The sequence below is a fragment of the Arvicola amphibius genome, chromosome 1 (genome assembly GCF_903992535.2).
Source record: "Arvicola amphibius chromosome 1, mArvAmp1.2, whole genome shotgun sequence".
Lineage (NCBI taxonomy): Eukaryota > Metazoa > Chordata > Mammalia > Rodentia > Cricetidae > Arvicola > Arvicola amphibius.
This window is the reverse complement of record NC_052047.1, coordinates 85,106,052-85,119,455: the sequence shown is the minus strand read 5'-3', so window position 1 is coordinate 85,119,455 and position 13,404 is coordinate 85,106,052. Positions and strand designations below refer to the sequence as shown.

Sequence of the window (13,404 nt, the reverse complement as noted above, 5' to 3'; positions counted from 1 at the left end):
CTCAGACCCGCCCCCAGCCTCGGGCGCTGCCCGGTGCAGCTCTGCGGCTCCTCCAGACCCGTGATGCTCGCTACACTCTTTGCTTTAGGGTCACATACCCGCGAACCCTTGGCTTTTTAAGACGTCTCTGTGCCTGAAGTGTAGATAAGTTTCGAGTTTTCTCCTTCCCGGACTTTTGTAAGATTGATGGGTTGCAGCAGGGCGTGGTACTGCACGCCCTTAATCTCTGCACTGGGGAGGCCGAGGCTGGCAGAGAGCTGTGTGAGTTCGAGACCAGCCTGGTCTACAGAGCAAGTTCCAGGCCAGCCAAGCCAGCCATGGCTACGTAGTGAGACCCTTGTTTGAAGAGAGAGTGAGAGAGCGCTTGCCAGCTTTCCTGCATTGTGGTAATGAGGTGGTTAGTGAGATAAGGTTAAATTAGCTGGAGTAAACACCATTAGAGAATCTACTTTATGGTGAAGAGTGTATTTACCAAATGAACGACGTTATACATCAGACTGTCTAAAAACTATCAGAGGGAAACATAACAAATGAAATTAATTTAAAAAGATTTTTGTTCTATGTGTATGAGTGTGGTGCCTGCACGTATGTAAGTGCACTGCATACATGCTTGTGGAGGCCAGAAGAGGGTGCCAGATCACTTGGAATAGTTGTAGGCCACCATGTGGGTGCTGGGAACCCAGGTCCTCTGCCAGAGCATTAAGTGCTCGTTATGCTGATCCACGTCTCTAACCTCTGCTGGGTTTTGACATAGGACCTCTTGTAGTCCACACAGGCCTTGAGCTCACTGTATATATAGCTGAGATGACCTTGAGTTCCTGATTCTCCTGCTTCCACTTTCTTTTTTTTTTTACCATTTTATTTATTTATTATTATTATTATTATTATCATTAAAAACTGCTTCCACTTTCTAAGCGCTAGAATTACAAGCATCTGCCACCACAGCCTGCCGTGATGTGCATTTGTGTGTGTGTGTGTGTGAGAGAGAGAGAGAGAGAGAAGAGAGAGAGAGGGAGGGAGGGAGGGAGGGGAAGGCTAGGGGTCAGTTCTGGTGCCCTGCACTGTCACGCTCCACCTATCTTTCCAGACACGGGCACTCACTGAACCTGGAACTCCAGAGATCTGCTTGTCTTTGCCCTGTCAGTGCTTGGGTTACAGAAGTAGGGGGCCATGCCCAGCCTTTTCGTGGGTGCTGGAGATCAAAACTAGGTTCTGATTGAGCTATCTGGCCAGCTGGTCCCTGAGATTTTTTTTTTTTTTTTTAGTAAGATGTTTTAATTATCTGACTAGTATATTTAAAGTATTTCATTTATACAACCACTATACAGTGTATTGTTTTCACCAAGTGTTTAAAATATGTGTATTTTACATTTAAAACATTTTTAGCTGTAACTAGCCACATTTCAAATGGTGAAAGTGATCACATGTGGCGAATGACCATATTTAGTCTGATTTAGACCCAGATTTAGTCTTAGGAATGCTTCTAGTGTCAAAGTGTAAAGAAAAGAAAAGAAAAACTAAAAGTAATGTTTTGTTTTGTTTTTTTAACACCCACCCGTTTGGAAGATTAGAACATGGGGCTGAGAAGATGACTCAGTTGGCAAAGGGCTTCCATGCAAGGGTGAGGACCCGCGTCTGTCCCTAGAACCCACGTAAATGCCAGGGGCCTGTAATCCAGACCCTGGGGAATCAGAGACAGGAGGATCTCTGGGGCTTCCTGGCTAGCCATTCTAACCTAGTCTGTTTACACCGGTAAAGTGAAAGACCCTGCCTTAACAAACAGTGGAGGGGCGCTGGAGAGAAGGAGCCTTAGTGGTTAACAGCACCTGCTGCTCTTGTAGAGTTTGGTTCCTAGCACCCATGTGGCAGTTTAATACATACAGTCTGTCACTCCAATTCTAGGAGGTCCAGCACCCTCTTCTGGTCTTCATGGGCACCAGGCACTCACTTACATGCAGGCAAAACACTTGTACACATAAAATTAAAACTAAGTACGTGTTAAACAAGTGAAGTGGTTGGACGAGGGAGACGGCTTGTCATGTAAAATGCTTGCTGTGTGAGTGGGAAGGTCTGAGTTGGGACCTGAGCACCCAGGAAAAGCCAGGCATGTTTGTAACCCAGCACTTGTGAGGTGGAAAAAGGCAGATGCTCAGGCCTCACTGATCAGCTGGCCTAGCCAATGAGTGAGAGACCCCGTGAGTGAGTGAGAGACCCCGTGCCAGAATTAGCAAACAAGGCAGAGGGCCAGGGAGAGAGAATGCAGGTGTCAGCGCTTGTTAAGCCTGACAGTCTAAATTCAGTTTATGAAACCCACATGGTAGAAAGAGAATTGTAGCAAACTGTTCCTGGCCTTTGTATGTTTTAGCCTGTGAGTATGCGCGTGTGCACATACACACCTATGTACACAAGCAGAGAGCCTCTTGCCTCCATATGCACACAGATGAGGAAACAAGGTGTTTTAACCGCCTAAAACCACACTATTAAAATTTTGTTACAATTTAATTTGTTATTATAAATAATGCTGGGAGAATCCCCAGAGAGCTACAGCCACGTTGATTCTGGAGTGTGCTAGCACCTAGCTTTTCCTCTGCTTTTTGTTTTGACAAGCATTTTAGCAACTGTACATTTTGTTGCTCCTGAAATGGGGAGTTTAAATTCCCCGCAGCCCTGACAATCCTGGAGTCCCCTTACCCTGAGAGTGAACTTTCCTCCAGTCTTTAAGAGTGTCCAGAATCCTCTGTCCTTGGATCTCTGTTCAGGTGCCAGCCAGTGGTTGACTGCTTTGCTTTTCTGATCTTCAGGTTGAACCCCAATATCAGTCTCTGGCTTTTATTATTCGTTCTACGTTTGAGTTTAAATGTAGTGATATTTCATTTGTATTTTAATAAAGTTTTCCTGAAGACCAGAGAGTAAAACAGTCAAACACTGGTCAGCCATACAGACCAGGCAGTGGTGGCACACACTTTTAATCCCATTTGCCACACTAGTTCACCATAGAAGCCAAGCAGTAGAGTGCACGCCTTTAATCCTAGCACTGGAGAGGAATATAAGACGGGAGGAGACAGTCTCAGCTCAGTCTCGTTCTGAGAATTTATAGAGGCAGGACCGCCATTTCAGTCTTAGGAGGCCTGGGCCTCAAGGGCATGTGGTTTCCCACGTGTGGCCTCATCATAGGAACAGGGTCCACAGGCATCATGGCAGGAGGAGGCAAGCCCACTGGGTGCTTGCATTATACCAGAGTGAGGAGGACCCAGGAGACGGGGCAGGTAGGATGGTGACCCCTTCAGGAGGAGGAGCAGAGAGTGGGGCTGAAGGTCCGCTCCCTTGTTGTGGTGCAGCCAGTCTTTTATGGATGTCTTTCACATTTCCTGATGTTTCCCATGGCTGCAGTGTCTTTCTCACAGGCCGAGTCATGGGTGAGATGCACGCTGTGTAATCACAGTAAGCCCCCTGCTGCCCTGCCAGATTCCAGTCCTCCCTAACGCCCCTTTTAAGACAGGGTCTCATTGTATAGTCCGGGCTGGTCCTGAAGTCACAGGGATCTGCCTGTTTCTGCCTTCTGAGTGCTGGGTCCTGAAGTCACAGGGATCTGCCTGTTTCTGCCTTCTGAGTGCTGGGATTAAAGGTGTGCCCCCTCCCCTCTCTAGCCTCTGGCAGGTGGCTTCTTAGGATGCTATTTTGCTGCTTTTGAACATAGTGATTTTTTTGACTTAGATAAGTGTCAGCATTATGGGATAGTCAAAGTTAAGAGCAGATGTGCGGTAGGAAAAATGTAGACCACGTTCAAGGGATGATAAGTAGGCTGGGGATAGCTTGGTAGGTGAAAGTGATTGCTGCACAAGTGTGAGGCCCTGGGTTCTAATCCCTAAACCCACAGAAAAACTGGACGTGTAGGGGCTGGATAGGTGGTTCAGCAGTTAAGAGCATTTGTTCTTGCAGAGGGTCTGGGTTTGGGTCCCAGCACCCAAATGATGGCTCACAACTAGCTGTAATTCCACTTCCAGAGAATCCAACACCCTCTTCTGGCTTCCTTGGGCACCATACACCTGAGGTGCTCAGACATACATGTAGGCAAATTACTCATACACATCAAATCTTTTTTTTAAAAAGTCTTAAAAACTGGTCATGTAGTGTAAACTTCTACATTTTGAGAAGGGAGTGGATACAGAAAATCTCGGAAGCTTAGGGCCATTAGCCTGGCACAGAGAGTGGAAAGACAACAGAGAAACCCATCTCAAAGTAAGATAATTTCTGTGTGGATACTGTGGCACACACACTTCCGTAGTCACATATGTGAATGTGTACGCACACATATCTCTCTCACACATGCACACACACGCACGCACAAATGGGAATGGTCCAACCTGGTCATAATGTGAGTGTACAGAGTAAGGACTATTTGGTGGATTAGGCAAGAAAAGGTGAAGCACTCACTCCTTTAACTCTGCTGTCATTCCTGCTCTGAAGCAGGCCATACACTTAACATACAGATGGTAGTAGATGTCATGTCTTTACCTAGAAAATCATTTTCTGCATAGAAATGGCGAAAGGAGACACAGAGGACAGAACATGAGGAGACGTGGAATTCCTAGTGGGAACTCATTCGTAGTCTCCTTGTTTGATGTGCTGAGGCTTGAACCCAGGATCTTACACTTGCTAGGTAAGCTGGTAATGCTGAGCTAAAACCAAGCCCGACTCCAGCTAACAGTTTTCTTATTACCAACTACCTGGCAGTGTGTTGTGTACCATGGTTCGGATTCCTCACTTTCACATGTTTCCAGATGTTACCTACGATTTTCCTGACATTTGTACTGCATGCTCTTCGCTGTGTAGAATGATGTCCTTGTTTAGGACATCAGCACTCTAGCTTTACCTGTCAATCACAAAGAGCAAACATTTCATCTGCTTATGGATATATAAAGCAGCCCATTCATTCACACAATGGTGAGTGTGTTTGTGTGTGTACACGTGTGCTATGGTGCACATGTGGCGGTCAGAAGACAACTTCTAGGGGTCAGTTCTGTCCTTCCACCACGTAGGTCCAGGGCTCAAACTCCCATCTTCAGGCTTGGCAGCCTGCACATTTACCCAGTGCTTGCTGGCCCCACCACTATAGTTTTGACTTCTGCGTAGTACCCAAGGAATTGTGAAATTAATAAAGTAGTCATGGTATGTGTAGCTGGTGCTCTTGACCACTGAGCCATCTCTCCAGCCAGTGTCTGTTGGTTTTTTTGAAACAGGGTGTCACTATGTAGCTCACACTGGCCTTGGATTCACAGAGTGTGCTGGGATTAAAGATGCGGACCAAAGTAACAGCACACTGTCAACTTTCCCAGCTTACGTTTATAATTTGGTATGAAGAATCAGTAATACCATGTGAGTTGTTATAATATGCTTACTACCTTGTACATTTGTAAAGAAGGCAGAACTTTAATATATACTTTATTTAATACTGATTTCTGGCATGTGATAGGCACTTGGTAGACATCTGTAGGACATTTGAATGGGTAGTGCTTGAATGTGCCAGCTGCATTGAAAAGGTAACAGAGTTGGGCACAGTGGTATGTGCCCGCAGCCCTAACTACGGGAAGCTCAGACAGGAGACTCATGAGCTTGATTGGGCAATGCGAAATATCTGTGTGGGGAGAACAGAAAATATAATACTAAGTCAGGGGTGGCAAATTATGGCTGTAGGACTAATCTGATGCTCCCATTCCGCTCCTCACCTCATGCCCACCCTCACTGTTCTGATAGCTTTGTTTGGTAGTACTATGGGTTATTAAACCCATGGCCACTGCCAGGAACATGCTAGGCAAGTGCTCTGCAGCTCAGTTACATCCCCATTGTTCTGGTTTTGATAAATAAAGTTTTGCTATAACATAACAGGCTCATTCATTTGCTTATTTGTAACATCTGTTGCCAACATAATAACAGTGGCTGTGACAGATAATTTTTTTTTTTCCAGACAGGGTTTCTCTCTGTAACAGTCCTGTCTGTCCTAGAACTCGCTTGGTAGACCAGGCTTCGAACTCACTGAGATCCATTCGCCTATCTCTGCCTCCCAAGTGCTGGGATAAAAGGTATGTGCCACCACCACCTGGTGACAATATTTGATATTAAAAGCCTAAAGTATTTAACATCTGAACATTTACATAAAGATGCTAAGCCTTACCTTAAACATCTATTCTTAAATTCACAATGTCACTATCTGGAAATGACATGTGTAAATTATGTTTAGAAGTTGGTTATTTGGTAGATAACTAAAAATTTCACTAATTTGTTCTTAAGACTTGAGATCTTTGATTAAAAAAATAACATCATTATGAGCTGGAAAGATGGCTCAGAGGTTAAAGCACTCATGTGAGTGCACACAGACACACACATGCACACACACACACACACACACACACACACACACACACCCTTCAAAAAAAACTAAGGAAAAAGGTGTAGGCCTTTCATCCTAGCACTTGGAAGGCAGAGGCAGGCAGATCTCTGTGAGTTCAAGGACAGCCTGGTCTACAAAGTGAGTTCCAGGACAGCCAAATCTACACAGAAAAACCCTGTTTCAAAAAATTAAAAAAAAAAATTACCATTAGGTTGTGGTGGTGGTACATTCCTGTGACCCCAGCAGCTGACAAGTAGGCAGGCAGATTGCTGTGAGTTCAAGGCCAGTCTAGTCTACTTAGCAAGTTTCAGCCCAGCCAGGGCTACAGTGGGAGAGCCTGTCTACAAAAACACATGGGGTTTCTGTACTCCTATGTGCTCTTTCTTAGTAAAATATAGGTGTAATTTATATTTGGAAATTTTGTTCATATTCACAGGATATAAAAATGTTAATAAATTAGTAAGTATAATAAAATATCACAGTTTAATATAATCATAGTTATCACAAGAAAACAACACATGAAACTGTATGGAAAATAACTTCAATAACAAAAACTCAACATATAAAAGCTAGTTTAAACTGTACGGAAAATAACATTAATGACATGAATTACAACATCAAAAGACTAAAATAATACCTGGTTCTGTCTCTGTTAAAGCCACAAGACTTTATAACTTGGCTGGGAATTAGATTGAGTCACCATGCCTTTCCTTCATAATGTTTTGTTTTGAGTGTCTTGGAGTGTCTGAAGGATACCGGGGTTGACTGGTCGGTCTCAGATTTTTGGGCCCAAGTGATGCTGTCTTAGCCTGGCTCAGGACCTGTGGCTCTGGCTTTGTGGGCCTGGACTGTTGTCCTCTTCTCTTCCTCTTCTCGAACTGTGCCTCTCATGACCCTTTGCTTCCTGTTTGTGAGATTTCTTCCTCCTGTGAGTACTCTTCCTCTCCGACTCCCTGCTTCTCTTGGCGGAGCAGCGTGGGCTAGAGTGGGAGACCCTTGACTTGCTGTAGTATTCCTCATGGTGGTCCTTCCTCTCCCTCCTGTCTGAGGAGGTCTTACCAGAGAGGCCAGCCCCAGCTGGAGACAGGTAGAGGTCTCTGTTAGCTTCTCGAAATTCATTGTTGGGGTTTCTGAACACATGGAGAAAGTTGCAGTGTTTTCCTTTTGGACACTTTTGCATTTCAAATAAACCACAAATTGCAATTTTCCACCGGGTCACTGGGCAGAATTCACACTGGAGCTGTCTTCCTGCGTACCATCTTCCATTAAAGAGGGAGAGGGCTGCTTGGCATTCTTCTTCAGACTGGTACTGAACATACACATTGCCCCGCAGATGAGGTTCCAAGTTGCAGCTCACCTTGAACTGAATCACTTTGCCCACGTTCTTGAACTCGGGCAGCACATCATAGTAGAAGTCCAGAAACTGCTGGTAGGTCTCCTCCTCGCTGTACTCCAGGCTGGCGTCGGAGTCGTAGTCATCCCTTCTGCACTGCTCCATTCCGAACGTCGTAAACATGCTCTTCACCATGAGGGTGGGACTTGACGTGGGGAAGTCGTGCTTCCGTGAACACCTGTTACCGAATCGGCACGCCCCCGTTTTACTGTAGAAGGGACAACTCGCTCGGTATTTCTCCAGTCTTAATTCCTTGGGTGGTTCTGGGTTCTGCCAAGTGCCATCATTTTCAGCCTGGTCCAGCATTTTTTGCACCGCTTCCTCTCTTTCTCTCTTTTTTTGTAGCTTCTGCTCCTCCTCTTCTCTCTGTTTTTTCTGTTTTTCTTCCCATTCCAACTTTATCTGTCTCTCCTGTTCTTCCCTCTGTTTTCTAGCAGCTTCTTCCTTTTCCTTCTTTATTCTGAATTCTTCTTGTGCCTTCTCCTCCCTAAGCAGCCACTCTTCATGTAATTTTTGTCGTTCCATCTCCAGTCTCTCTGTAAGTTGTTCATCAGCAGAAACATCATCGTCCTCCTCCGGGGGGACTGCAAGGTCTCTCAGTCGAGCCATATTCTGCCTACGTTTCTTGCGTTTCTCCTTCTTAAGGGCAGCCCTGTATTTTTTATGGCCAAGTTTTTCAGGAAACACTGTCACTTGGGCTGCCATCTTACCACAGAGCGCAGCTCCCTTCCCAGATCTCGCGATAATTATCTTTCCCGCTCTATGGATTGAAAAATCACACCCAGTGCTAAATTGTTCTGCTTTTTAAAGCTGCCTTTCTGAACAGCGAATACAAGCTGGCACTGTCAGGCTCAACTGATTTTTTTTTCCTCACCAGAATAGAGGATTGAGCTGTCTGAGTCACAGCCGTGAGCGCAGTGCACCAGTAGGTGTGTGCGCATGCGTGAAGGGTGTCAAAGGCCGGCTTGTGGCTAGGAATGCGCAGCCCTGCGGCACGCTTCCCTGTGTTTGCCCGCGGAGCCACTTCCGGCTTTTTGAGTCTCCGCCCCGCCCCCGGGCCTGGGTGCCACAGCCCACCCTCCTGGACTCCTTTATGTGGGTGTGCTGATAGAAATGAAGGTCTCATGTTTGTTTTGCAAGGGCTTTAGCAACTTAGTCCTCTCTCCAGCCCGGTTCCCGGTTCCTTTCTAGAATTTTTTTTTTTTTTTTGTAGCATCGAATACGTTTTATTATTTGCAAAACAGTTTGTATTTCATGTGTAATGTTGTGTTTTGGGATAGTCACCAGAGAAGACTGCTCGGACATGGGTTTAAATTTTTATGACAGTTTCTCCGTGTAGCTCTGGCTGTCTTGGCATTCGTTCTGGTTCTGTAGACTACGCTGTCCTCAAACTCACAGAGATCTGCCTGCCACTGTGTTGGAAACAAGAAGATAGGTTCTTGTAGTATAGGAAAATTTGTATTTTACTATGCAGACTGCCAATCACTAAGGTTCACATTCTGAATTCCTAACGGTGTCCCCAAAAGCACAAAAGCCATATCCTGGATTGACATACGTTAGTTGACAAAAACAGCCAGAAGCCACTCTACAGAAACCAAAAAACAAGGTTAGTACATTTGGAGACTTTCCCATAACTAAGAACTTGGAAGGATTAGTTATTTGTTTTCATTTTTGGCAGGCAGTGCTGTCTACATGTTGGGTTTACAGCGTGAATGGCACTTCCATCATGGAGTCAGTTGTGCTAAGGTCTGGGCCCCTGTTACAGTAGACTTTACTCTTGCTGTATGGTTTGGATAATATAACAAAACATCGATAAAGTGTGCGAGTTAATTATTTGAGATAGGGCTGGAGCGATGGCTCAGAGGTTAAGAGCACTGACTGCTCTTCCAGAGGTCCTGGGTTCAATTCCCAGCAACCACATGGTGGCTCACAACCATCTGTAATGAGATCTGGCACCCTCTTCTGGCCTGCTGGCATGGAGGCTGAACACTGTGTACATAGTAAATAAATAAATCTTAAAAAAAAATCCCTTATAAAAAGTATTTGAGATAGGGTCTCTTTTTAAATTTTTTAAAATTTATTTTTGTTTATTTATTTAATTGAGGCAGTGTTTCTCAGTGTAACAGCTCTGTCTGTCCTAGAGCTCCCTTTGTAGACCAGGCTGCCCTCTCTGCCTCCCCAGTGCTGGGATTAAAGGTGTGTGCCACCACCATCCGTGGGTTTCATTCTTTACAGCAAGATGTCCTGGGACTCACTGGGTAGTCCAGGCAGGCCTTGAACTTGCAATGTTTGCTTGCACCTGTCTTTGAGGGTCGGCATGACTCAACGTCCTGATCTAAATATGGGTTTATAAATAGAAGAGGGCACACTTTTAGGTTTTAGCTATAAGCTGTAGTTTCATTTTTCTACTGTAGGGGGCAGTGGGGTATTGGTGTGCTAATATGCTGCAGGACTCCAGACACATAATGCTTAAATGTTTTCTTTTTCTGGAATGTTCTAGTTGGAAAAATGCTTTTGCTCGCTATTCAACATTAAGTATTTTGTGTACAAAAAGAAATCTGAACATTTGGCTTTGTATTTTGAAGTCAGAAATGATTTTTAAAATAAATTTTGTTTCAGTGGTACTGTAGAGATGGCTCATTGGTTGAGAGCTCTTATTTTGAGCGGGGTGGTGGTGATGCATGGCTTCACAAGCACTTGAGTGACAAGTACATGCCCACATACAGATTAATAAATTAATATTGTAGAATTTTTTAAAGTGGGAAGTGCAGTGGTGTCAGCACATGGCTTTAATTCCAGCTCTCGAGAGGCTGAGACAGGTGGATCTCTGTGAGTTCGAGGCCAGCCTGGTCTACAGAGTGAGCTCCAGGACAGCCATGGCTACACAGAGAAACCCTATCTTGAAAAACAAAAAGCAAAACTAAACAAAACAATGAAAAAAAAAAACTCTTGTTGCTCTTCAGGAAGATCCAGGTTTGATTCCCAGCACTCAGATGGTGGCTCACAACCATCTGGAACCAAAGTTTTAGGGGAACAGCATCCTTCTGGCATTCACCAAATGGTGCACATACATACACAGAGGCACACATTCATTCACGTGAAATAAACATCTAAAAACTAGAAAGCAATTGTTCCAAGTAATTCTTTCATTTAAAAAATTTACAGGAAATTTTGTATAGCCAGGCATAGTGTCTGTACATGTCTGTAGTCCCAGGACTGGGCGGTGGAAGCGGGGGATTGGGAGATCAGGTCATCCTTGACTACACTCCGGACTCTCTGATACTTTTTCTGGAACAGGAAAAAAAATACCATCACCAAAATGACAACAATAAAATCCAAGGAATTTTGGAGACATAACAGAGTTCTACATCGGGATCGTAGGCAGCAGGAAGAGGATGGCTTTGGGCTTGGAATTGACTTTTTGTAAAACCCCAAAGCCCACTCCAGGGACTCACTTCCTCTGAAATGGTCATACCTCCCAATTCTTTCAGATAGTGCCATCCCCTGATGACCAAGTATTGAAATTTGTGAGCCTACGGGGCCATTCCCAGACCACATCAGTGAGGTCCATGTTCTAGAGGCTTGCACTCCAGTCTGATGGGCAGTCCAGAGGAGGGCTTGCTTGACAATATGGGGCCTGGTTGAAAGAGGCTTCTTTCCAACCCTTGGTATGCACAATCTCCCCCCCCCCTTTGTCTCTCTCTGTCTCTCTGTCTCTCTTTCTTTCTTCCTTTCTCTTTTCTCTTTCTTCCTTCTCTCTCCCTCTCTCCTTCTCTCTCCCTCTCTTCTTCTCTCTCCTCCCACTCTCCCTTCCTTTCTTGCTTGACTATATTTCATATTTTCTATAGTTTCCCCCCACCCTGGTTTTGCAAGACAGCATTTCTCTGTTTAGCTCTGGCTGTCCTGGAACTCAACTCCCTCTGTAGACCAGGCTGGCCTCAAACTCACAGAGAACCTTCTGCCTCTGCCTCTGCTGGGATTAAAGGCCTACACCATCACTCCCGGCAACATGTTTGAATTTTTTGTCTGACTGTATGTATATGTGCCACATACGTGCCCTTAGAAGCCAGGAGAGGGCATCAGATCTAGAACTGAAGTCACAGATGGATGTGAGCCACCACATGGGTGCAGAAATCGAGCTCATGACCTCTAGAAGAGTAAGTTCTCTTAACCACTGAACCATCCCTCCAATTCTTTAATAATCCTTTTAGATCTCTTAAAGTCAACCACAGGGTTGGAGAGATGCTTTTCTATATTTTTATGTTTAAAAACTCTGTAGCAACCCATGCAAATGATGTGAATAACAGATGTCAGTGTGGTACATTGCCGTAATTTTGCCCTCTAAGGGCAGAATTGGGCACTTAGAACAGAGACTGGATGGCAAAGTCTAAAAATTCATGTCTGGCCTTTTTATAGAAAAAATGCCCAGAGCCTGCTAAGATCTTAGTTTGAATATACCTGAGTGTGTTGTGTGTTAGCAGTTCTACTGTTAATAGGCATCCTGTTTTTGCCTGTTACGAGTGGAAGACCTTATCTCTCTCTCTCTCTCTCTCTCTCTCTCTCTCTCTCTCTCTCTCTCTCTCTCTCTCTCTCTCGGTTTTTCGAGACAGGGTTTCTCTGTGGCTTTGGAGCCTGTCCTGGAACTATCTCTTGTAGACCAGGCTGGACTCGAACTCAAAGAGATCCGCCTGCTTCTGCATCCCAAGTGCTTGGAGTAAAGGCATGCACCACCACCGCCTGGCCGACCTTATATTTTTCTTTTCTTTTCTTTTCTTTTTTTAAAATATTTGTTTATTTATTATGAATAGTGTTCTGCCTGAATGTGTCCTTGCAAGCCAGAAGAGGACACCAGATCTCAGTACAGATGGTTGTGAGCCACCATGTGGTTGCTGGGAATTGAACTCAGGACCTCTGAAAGAGCAGTAAGTGCTCTTAACCTCTGAACCACCTCTCCAGCCCCCGACCTTATATTTTTCAAGACAGGATTTTGTTATGTGTCCCAAGCTGGCCTTTCCCTTGCTCGCTCTCTCTCTCTCTCTCTCTCTCTCTCTCTCTCTCTCTCTCTCTCTCTCTCACACACACACACACACACACACACACATACACACACACACACACACACACAAAATCAATCAATCTCACAGATGAGCCTCAGCTTTAGGGTTGATGGGTTTCAGCCACGCTGCCATGTCTGACTCTATTTTGTATGCTCAAATTTGAGCTGTTGTTTTCTCATATTTCTTTTATTAAGCATAAAACCATTTTTGTCTGTTCATAGAATGGTTTGTGTACAGCTGATGGTGGCTCTGTGCTTCATGATGAGCAGACTGTCACATGGTACCTGTGCCCTCAGGTCTGTTTCTTTTTTTTTTTTTAAATATTTATTTATTATGTATACAATATTCTGTCTGTGTGTATGCCTGACGGCCAGAAGAGGGCGCCAGACCCCATTACAGATGGCTGTGAGCCACCATGTGGTTGCTGGGAATTGAACTCAGGACCTTTGGAAGAGCAGGCAATGCTCTTAACCTCTGAGCCATCTCTCCAGCCCCCTCAGGTCTGTTTCTTTTGAATTGTTTTTATAATGTAGTTTTCTTAGCAGCTGCAAAGAAGGTAATTAGAT

At 44.8% G+C, this 13,404-nt stretch overlaps 2 protein-coding genes across 5 annotated transcripts in view; one reads left to right on the top strand and one right to left on the bottom strand.

Moving 5' to 3' along the window:
• Commd1 (copper metabolism domain containing 1) overlaps positions 1-13,404 on the top strand; it is a 116,837-nt gene that overhangs the window by 414 nt on the left and 103,019 nt on the right. The window lies entirely within an intron of this gene.
• Positions 6,849-8,694, bottom strand: LOC119823805 (U2 small nuclear ribonucleoprotein auxiliary factor 35 kDa subunit-related protein 1). Its single transcript, XM_038343864.1, has one exon. The coding sequence runs from the start codon at positions 8,484-8,486 to the stop codon at positions 7,203-7,205; it is 1,284 nt and encodes a 427-aa protein (XP_038199792.1). The 5' UTR covers positions 8,487-8,694; the 3' UTR covers positions 6,849-7,202.

Bases quoted from the DNA above. Each gene is read 5' to 3' on its own strand.
- LOC119823805 (XM_038343864.1), bottom strand. From the start codon at position 8,486: ATGGCAGCCCAAGTGACAGTGTTTCCTGAAAAACTTGGCCATAAAAAA.